This window comes from Berghia stephanieae, chromosome 9 (genome assembly GCF_034508935.2).
Source record: "Berghia stephanieae isolate SIO BIC M18660-M18661 chromosome 9, UCSD_Bste_1.3, whole genome shotgun sequence".
Taxonomy (NCBI): Eukaryota; Metazoa; Mollusca; class Gastropoda; order Nudibranchia; family Aeolidiidae; genus Berghia; species Berghia stephanieae.
The window spans coordinates 24,957,892-24,967,891 of NC_088368.1; the positions used below are offsets into that span (position 1 = coordinate 24,957,892).

The 10,000-nt window shown below is 36.2% G+C and overlaps 1 protein-coding gene across 9 annotated transcripts in view; it reads left to right on the forward strand.

Annotated features, from left to right (window-relative positions):
- The window catches only part of LOC144979915 (carbohydrate sulfotransferase 1-like), a 59,458-nt gene that overhangs the window by 33,230 nt on the left and 16,228 nt on the right, over nucleotides 1-10,000 (forward strand). For 5 of the 9 annotated variants that reach the window (XM_078927183.1, XM_078927184.1, XM_078927188.1 and 2 more), the window contains 3 exons: nucleotides 1-165; nucleotides 4,598-5,325; nucleotides 8,124-8,463. The exon at nucleotides 1-165 is cut by the window's left edge and continues 101 nt beyond it. In XM_078927183.1, coding sequence (XP_078783309.1) covers nucleotides 5,235-5,325; nucleotides 8,124-8,463 — 431 coding nt within the window. In that variant the 5' untranslated portion in view covers nucleotides 1-165; nucleotides 4,598-5,234. The remainder of the gene's footprint in view (nucleotides 166-4,597; nucleotides 5,326-8,123; nucleotides 8,464-10,000) is intronic. The other 4 variants (XM_078927185.1, XM_078927190.1, XM_078927191.1 and 1 more) reach the window with 2 other exon arrangements.

Consider the following 10,000-nt stretch of genomic DNA (forward strand, 5'->3'; position numbering starts at 1 on the left):
ACCATTCACGGAGAGTACCAGAGCCAAATAAAACATTCCGGATTATTCACATGTGAAATCTACAAGCAAAATTTCAAGGACGGATATTTCAATAGATGTAGAGACCTGACCTGGTTTTCCCTTGACACGTCAAAGGTCAACGACTCGAAGTAGGACAAACAAACAGTAAGTGGTTGTCAGGGTTCGCAGATGAATAGACAGATAGATAACCACGCCTCTCGGACAGTCGTCATAATGTAAACAATGGCAATGATTGGTAAACATAGCGAACTACACAGATTTTATTATCAATGGTATGTGTCTTAGTAAAATGCCCATTGTTCTACCGCTTGATCAATGTCCTAAACACACAGAAAACTACCTGTAAACTTAAACGGCTTTAATATGATAGAGAAATCGTGTGATAACTAGTCACCAATTTGGCGGGATGAAAACAATAACAATGATCAGAGAGAGAGAGAGAGAGAGAGAGAGAGAGAGAGAGAGAGAGAGAGAGAGAGGTCGATTTCACTCACATTATCGTTTATAAAGAAGCAACTATGTTTGTTCGAGTACGTGTGAAGGTGTGTCACAAATTCCATGTTTTGATTTGTCAAAAATCCACAGGAAGAACATGGTCTTCGATATTATATTTTCTCTATTTGTTTACAATGTTGTACCAACTTCCCCTGTCCGGGTAGAGAGTGAAAGAAAGGTCAGATAACCGAAATCAATTAACCAGTAGATTTTTGACCAATCAAAACATGGAATTTGTGACACACATTTACACGTGCTTGAATGAACGCAATTGGTTGTTTATAAACAATAACGTTATGAATTCTACCTCTTTCTGATCGTTCGCATTGTTTTTATACACAACCAACTGGGTGACTAGTTATCAGACGATTTTCTCGATCATCTTTTCTTTAAAAAATATAGCATTGTGGAGAACATTGTGCTTATTTGAGTCAATAAAAACATTGATGCGGCGCACAACTCTACTGAAAGATTTGAAAAATAGAATTGTATTTTTTACAGATAGATAAACAGATAACTTGATTTCCTTTTATAATTTAAAGTCAGTTTGAAAGTTCGTTTAGTAAAACATATGATAAAAAATTTACCGAAGACACTAACAAACTCATGGCCACACCCTCAACTCTATCTGTCCAGTAGAGTCCTTACTTCCGTTGTGTTGATTTAGCGGTGATCAGTGTTGTTATGTACTAGTAGTGTGTTCTCATTGCGTGTATGTTTATGTTTGTGCGTGTGTGTGTGTGTGTGTTTGTGTGTGTGTGGTGTATATTTGTGTGTGTATGTGTGTTTTGGAATGTTGTTCCGTGGAAGAAAAAAAAAAAAAGGGGGGGGGGGGGGATGTCCATCAAGTAGAGAAATTCCTGAGCAAGGGGGGGGGGGGGGTGTTTGCTAGGAACTGTCAGATTGGCATTTTTCAGCAAATCGTGGCATTCATAGTGATATAATTCACTTGATCACATAACGGTATTCGGATTTACAGAAATTTTCAGCAAGTTTCACCATTAACAACATCAACTAATATTACTGCTGATATTACTGTCGTTTTTATGCCATCGATGTGATAAATATTGCCCTGGGAAATATTTAGTTAAACGTTTCGGCAAACTGTCAATTGGTTCTGTCTAGCTTCTAGCCCGAACAAACCAAAAGTAGACAGATTCGGGGACTTGATATTTATCGCGTCCGCTTCAGATTTTCATTTGACCTCACATAAGTTAAGTAAAGGGGAGACATTCCGAAAGCTCCTACATCCCCAGTATTCATTCAATTTGTATTTTCACCGTTGATCTTTTGTCAGGCGTTTATATATTCAATTTGTCATCATATAAAAGCGTTTTAAAAACTCTAGAACAAACCTTGACAAATTTGTGAAAGTTTAAAAATTCCTAATTTGACCATTGTTTTAATTCTCGGCCGCCATTTTAATTTGTGAAGTATTGAAGGTAGTGCAAAGCACTCCCAAGTAAAGCGTGGTAAAGACTTGTGACTTATTAATATTGATATCTACTGACTAATAAACTAAAATCATGCCGAATAAAGCATGGCAGCGACGACAAGCACGTCGATTAAAGTGTGCATCTAATCGTAATCAAGCTAATCAAGAAAATGATCCAGGCAATATCGAATGAAAATAGTTCTCTCCCGCGAAATTGCGGGCTTTTTACTAGTATTATAAATGTTTAAGTTTACACATAGTTTTCCGTGTTGGTTCTATTTATCAAGCGGTATAACAGAGAGGGCATTTTACTTAGACACATACTATCGATAGTAAAACCTATGCAGTTCGCTATGTTTACCAATCAAAGTCATTGTTTAAGAAGTTATGACAACTGTCCGAACCAAGTGTCTATTATAAACTATAGATTTAACATTGTTGTGATGAACAATATATATTTTGCGTTTATTTGATAGTATTTTCTTTACAACAATGAACTCAAAACAAGTTAAAATATCAAATCTACAAATATGAACACGTCGCTAAAGACCATGAGAAAACAGATACCCTACAAAAATCACCAAAACAAAGACTAGATAGTAGATTGTATAACCCACTAGCATAGATAATATGATTATAGTTTTTGTCTTTACGCATGGTGAAACAAACAACTAAGAATACTCTTCAACAGTCGTAACGTCACTTCCCTCGTAATGACGCATGGTAACTTAGTAACTGGCTCTAAACCATCGGAACAATTGTGGACGCCCTTATGAAAATAGTTCTCCGACGAGGAAAAAAAACATTATAAATCTGATCATGTTTTGACTTTTACACATTCTAATCACAAGACATATGAAAAGCTCAAGCCAACATGAAGAATAAAAAGTACAAATTTTCTTTGTTTAGAACCACGATGGCGACGTTGCTGGGCGACGTGACATCAGACTATTGAATGAATCCAATTCTTAACATAACAACGCATTCATCGGATTGCTCGAGAGGTCGAGAGGTCGTTTAGAGCAGATTTTAATTACGTGTATAAAAAAAAAAAAAATAGAGAAAAAATTGAGCTTTTATTTAGTTCATATCCATAAACGTGCTCAATGCGCTTTACAAGGGGTCCCTAGCCAGCAGCAACACTTAACATTCAGGAAGAAACACGAAGCCTTTTTTTTCGACAGACAATGCTGTTAACTGCCAGGTACTCATATTACACATGCGTACGGTGAGAGAATGTGAGTAAAGAGCCTTTTCCAAGGACTCAACTATGCGTCGTTTAAAGACCCATACTAGTCCTTCAGAGCCATTAAGCCCGGGGCCGGAATCTATAGCGTGAAACTCAATGTTGCTCCTGTAAGATCGGGACTCGAACCCAGAGTCTTCCGATCCAAAGGCGAGTGTCATTCCTCTAGACCACATTATGGTCAAACACGTATTACCGTTTTGGAACAATAGGCCACAAATGTAACCTACCGCTTCATTTTTGCTTCTTATTCGCGTGTGGCTCTCTGGTCTTTTGGTACGACACTCACTTTCGGATCTGCAGGTCCTGAGTTCGAGCCTCACTCGGCGTATAATCGAGTCCTCTGAAAAAGGCTCTCTACTAATTTTCTCTTACAGTACTCAGGTGTAAAATTAGTACATAGCCGTTAACAGCGTTGTCACTGTCGGAAAAAAATCGTAATGTCGCTTAATATACACTTCCGCTCATGAAGATAATTTATTATCCAGACAGCGATCCGGATAAATCTGAGTAAAAATTGTAATTTTATCGATAAAATAACGGTTCACTCTACGAGTCGTAATTATAATTATTTCTGGGCAAAATGAAAAAAGCAAAATGGTGTTTATCTTTGTGTAAATTAATCAATGGTCTTGTTTTTTTTTATATTAGTATAGACAGGCTCTTTTAATTACTCGTAACATTCTTACTCTGTTCATATTATTTTTTTTTTAACCCCGATGATTTAATAAGCATGGCGTTGTAGTATAATGCGAGTGTAATTTCACAGTGTATTGTTGTGTGATAATTTTGATATTTGTTACTGATTAGGTTTGGTATTTATATACACTTGAGTACGGTGAGGGAATGTGAGTAAATTGCCTTTTTCAAGGACTGAACTATGCACTGAGCGAGGCTCAAACTCAAGATTTTTTGATCCGAAAGCGGGTGTTATACCATAAGACCACATAGCAGAACTTATCCAATTCAATAGGATTCAATAGTCGTAACGTCATTTCCTTCCTAATGACGCATGGTAACCTAGTAACACTGGCTCTAAACTATCGGAACAATGGCGGACGCCCGATTAAATATTTCTCCGGCGAGCATAAAAGCGTATCCAGAGTGAAAAAAACCCCATAAATTTGATCATGTTTTGACTTTTACACATTCTGATCACAAGACATATGAAAAGTTCTAGCCAGCTTGAAGAATAAAAAGCAATGATTTTCTTTGTTTAGAACCAAGATGGCCGCCGTTGCCAGGCGGCGTGACATCAGACTATTGTTTCCAATTGGGCATATTAAGAAATTGACTCGATGTGTTAATTTGTTCATACTAAACTTTTATTATAACAAAACATATTTATTAAAGTTATACAAATGCATCAATGTTTTTTTTTTATACCTTTGTCTTTTCAGTACCAGTTTTCCTTATGATTACATCGGACATCTCTTGTTGGGTCAGCGGATGATAAACATAGACTCTGATTCAGTCTCTGACAATTGAGACCATGTTTAATGTACTTGTCATGGATTTCAAATAGTTTTCAACGAAGTATAAAAATATACTTTAAGTATACATAACAAGTATAAAGCAATTCGATTAAGCAACGCAGATTTTACATAAGTTCGTTAATAAGGATGTTCTAATAAATGGAATCAAAGAAAGAGTGAATAAATATCTAGGATTCAGATACTTCATCAGTCAACAATGAGTTCAAAAGTATTGATGCTATGCGTTTAGGTAAATTATTCACAACATCCATCACCCGGATACAACGTACCAATACGCTAAACTATGTGTAACCTAGAATGTTTTCTATTCTGATTGATATAATTTAATGAAATTTTAATCACCAACATGGCTGTGTAAAATCAACAACAAATAGCTGAAACACATCAATTTCGTTCCATGTATTAACAGGGATGAGATACAATTTCGAGGAGACTTTTGAATTCATCGGTGCTTAGTCCGAAGTGTCCCGTGTTGCTATCCGCCACTGGTAAATTAATTGTTTTGTGTGAATTCGATGTAAAAGTCTTGGGATAACTAACTATGCAGTGGAAGAAGAGTTTGTTCAATGGACTAGCGGCGGCCAGTGCTTTGACTTTGTTGGTGGTGCTATACCACTTAAGTGACAGTTATGGTAAGTTGTAGAACCGTTGAAACTTTTTTTTTTAATATATAAAGAACGGTTGGGCTCGCTCCTTGAAGTCTGGAATCATATAAAAAAACACTCACGAAAAGGTGAAATAAATGGAAAGGCTTTGGGTAGGAACAATACAGACCATGGAGTGTTTTGCTGACGAAGGTTTAGTACCCGAAACGCCCATTGTCTGTATTGTTTCCATTCAAAGCCGTTCCATTTTTATCTCTTCATTAGTATTTTAAATATTATTTGTGACCCACCGTTCCAAAACGGTATTATGTCTGGATGAATAATATTACCCCGAAAAGTGAATTTAGAAATGAAATATTGAAAAATACGAACTCCAAATGATTTGCGATGAAAAAAATAGTTTAATAGTCTCCACTAAAATGACGAAAAACTAACCCCTAGCTTAAGGTTTATGGCTATAAATTGAATTTCCAGTTCCATGGTTATTCCGACAGTATACATTTTTGAGACGTTGGATCACATTTGTTAAGGTTTTAAAATATTGTTGTTGTGTTGATTTTGTTGTTGCTTTGCAATTGGTGATAATAATAGTGATGATGTTGTGGTTATCAATGATAACGGTGATGTTGATTATAATGATAATGATGATAGTGATGATGATGATGATGATGATAATGATGATGATGATGATGATGATGATGATGATGATGATGATGATGATGATGATGAAGGTTCAAAGGGTAGCAAGCAATTGCTATTGTCTGTTTCATGTTATAGAAATCGGGATAAACTCTGTGGACCTCAGTGTTGTGAAGGACTACTTTTAAAAATGGAGAGACTTTCTATTTTTGGTCATTTTAATGAGATAAAAGAGAAAAAATATTTGCCCCCCCCCCCCCCCCCTTATTAATGCTATGCGTTTATATAATTAATCACAACAATCGCCAGCCGGATCGAACGTGCAATACACAAAGCTATCTTCAATATTGGCCGTTTATTGTCTGAGTGATATAATTTAGTGAGAACTAATAATTGAAATGGCTATCTAAAATAGTAACAAAGAGCTGAGTGACGTCAATTTCGTTCTTTCTATAGATAGTTTGAAGTTGACGTCACTCAGATTTTTGTTATTGCTTTTTGCCATTCCGCTTTTATGAGTAATTCTCACTAAACAGTATTAACCAGACTATAAACGTTCAAGGTTACACAGAGTTGTGTGTGTGTTGGTCTGTTACACTTCCGGATGGCAATGTTGTTAGCTTCTTAGCCAACAGCATACTATCTATAGAACAATACCTACCCGGAGTGTTTGATAAGTTCAGTTTTCCCCGAGTGATTTCAAATTCGCATCATTTATAGTCTGGGCGTTATGAGTAGTGGCCCTTTACAGTCATTGCACCCACAGAGCTGGAGTCTATCTCGATTTCTATAACCTTTTGGATAGGACACTAATATGTCGCAAAGTACTTCACGCCAGATCACACATATCCAGTTATCCAATCACTGCTGGGTGAACAAATGTGTGTGTGTGTGGGGGGGGGGGGTCTCTTTGCGTGTGATGCGAGTGCTCTACCAACTGAGCTATCGGGACACCCCCCCCTCCCAAGGCTTATAAACTTTTCCAGTTATTTTTTACTCGCACACGATAAAACAGTCCGGTGTGAAAATAACAAAGGTTTTGAGTCCGATTGTATTAGGAGTTTTCTCAAACTGCTAAATCAATTGTAATTTTTGTCATCTCAATAGATTTGAATTTAATCTAAGTTATATTCGATATTACCCAGGTGAGAATAGAGGAAATTAAGGAACAGAAAATGAACAAATAAACAAACAAAGAAGAAGAAAAAATATCCAGGGAATACAATTTTAAAATCAATCTTTGCCCCAGGCCATGTCGTACACTCATGGAGATGGGCCAAGGGGGGTAAGCAAATCAAATTTACAGGATCTAGCAATACTCACAAAATGTACGATTAATTCCCTTGCTAGTGATCCACCATACCCCCCCCCCCCCCCAAATAATAATAAAAAAAAAAAAAAAAAAATATATATATATATATATATATATATATAAATTTAGTGCGATAAACTCACTCGTTTACACATAAAAAGGTCCCTTTTGCTTTTTAATTTCATGCACGAGTTAATCTAATGTTATGAATAAAGGTCAATCGTAAAAGCGAGCACATGATCTGACTGGAATCTTTAATTCACTCAATCCTAGAGATTTTTGCTTCTTTTCAAAATTAGAAAAAATGTATTAAAATGAGCATCTACATAGATAGTTTTATTCAACTTCCACTAAAATGTAAAAACTAAAAACATTAGCTTTGATACTAGACGTCTACGCCTATAATTTTCTCTGTAATAAATAATCACGGGGTAAAAGTATCCTGGGTAAACTACAGCAGATATAGTCGGTGTAAGGGTTGAGTAAGTTAACGTTTAACGTCTGATTGAGATGAATTAGTGGAAACTCATCACGGTTCAAAAACAAAGAATTTAATTCTTTCTCCCTACAACATGTGATTAGATATTTGCAAACCTTAAAATACACAACGATTTTTTTTTTTGGATTTTTTTAGAAAAAAAAAGGTTTTGATTACAGTGTAGCAACGTGTACTTATTTGCAGGCCTGATAACCTAAATTGTTATGGGCTCATTGCTGTGATTGAAATACTCTAAAACCAACGCAAAATGTCGTCCATTTCATCAATGTTAAATCAAGCCCATAATTGAGTTTCGTTGTCAGACCTACCAATATATGTACACCTATCATTGTAGCAATCAACCCCCCCCCCTCTTTTTTTTCTTCTTTTTCACAGACAATTATATGATAAACCAGAGGAAGCTTTTATCATCGTCACCATCATCGTCATCATCATCATTATCATCATCATCGTCGTCGTTGTCTAAAAAGTCAATGCCGCCCATAAGATTTTTGGTCCCGAAAGCATTAACACCACCATCATTAGCATCAACACAATCATCAACGTCATCATCATCATCATCATCTTCAGGACCGGACAAGCGCCACCTACTGTTGGTCACTAAAGGCCGTAGTGGATCAAGTTTCACCTCTGCCTTGATAAGGAACGACAGAAATGTATTTTATACTTTCGAACCTTTGTTTGTATTGGGTCGTCTCTCCCGTAATCATGATATGTAAGTTTGCTTTTAGTGTTGAAAAAAAAAACTAAAACAAAACAAACAAAATACAAACAAACAAAAACAAAACTTGAACTTTTATATAGCGCAATGTATATCCACCAAATGTGTTCAACGTGCTTTACAAAGGGACCCTTCACCCCTGCCTTGATAAGGAATAACGACAAAATGTGTTTTATACTTTCGAACCTCTGTTTGTTGAGTCGTCTCTCCCGTAATCATGATATGTAAGTTTGCTTTTAGTGTTGAAAAAAAAACAAAAATAAAACAAACAAACAAACAAACAAACAAAAAATAATAAAATTGAACTTTTATATAGCGCAATGTATATCCACCAAAAGTGTTCAAAGCGCTTTACAAAGGGACCCTTCACCTCTGCCTTGATAAGGAATAACGACAAAATGTGTTTTATACTTTCGAACCTTTGTGTTGAGCCGTCTCTCTCGTCATCATGATATGTAAGTTTGCTTTTGGTGTTGAAAAAAAACAAAAGCAAAACAAACAAAAATAACAAAACTTGAACTTTTATATAGTGCAATGTATATCCACCAAATGTGTTCAAAGCGCTTTACAAAGGGACCCTGGGCAAAAAAAAAAAAACACTTAACATGTAGGACGAGACATGAGGCCTGTTAGACGATATTACATTTTTCCCCCGACAGAGACAACGCTGTTAATGCATGGCCAGGTACTCAATTTACACCTGAGTACGGTGATAAAAATGCGAGGAAAGAGCCTTTTCTAAGTACTCAACTATACTTTACATCGCTCAGAGTGGGATTCGAAACCAGGCGTTCCGATTCGAAGGCGAGTGTAATACAACAAGACCACATAGCCGCTCTTAGTTAGATTAAGTTTGAGTTTCACATTTTTTGACGATAGATTCAATTCAAAGCGTTTAAATAAAGTCGACATATTACCTTTTTCAGGCGGTGGGTGACCAATTATATAATTTGTAGCTTTGTGGTTTTATGGTATGACACTGACCTTCGAACCCATAGCTCCTTGTTCGAGTCCCTGATACAGATTAAATTTTTTGTAATGGACAATATTATTTTACGTCATTTTTTAAATAGATTTCCATTACAATAATAAGCTCATAATGAACTGGGTTATCAGACCTAGAGACATCAGTGCCCGTCGGTCACATCTGATAAACTTAATATTTCCGACAGCAAAAAATTCTAAATATGCTATGCATCACCACCTTGTTTCGAAAACAGAGGCAGTGTCCATTGATGGTTTGTGATTAATCAAAAAAACCACCAGTTCTCCCCTGATCAATCGTACTAACATACAAAATTATGTGTAACCTTACATCTAATAAGAACTAGCGGTCTCAAACAATAACACAGAGCCATATCATGCATCTGTCTTTGACACACAATAAAATCAAATAGTCCTTCAGAATCATAAGACCAATGGATCCAGACTGTATCCCGGTCGTGTCTATAGATTGAAACTGACAATAGCAATCGCTTGATGCCCTAATTATAGGACGCTAGCTATTCTGTCGCAAAGTACTTTCCGCCAG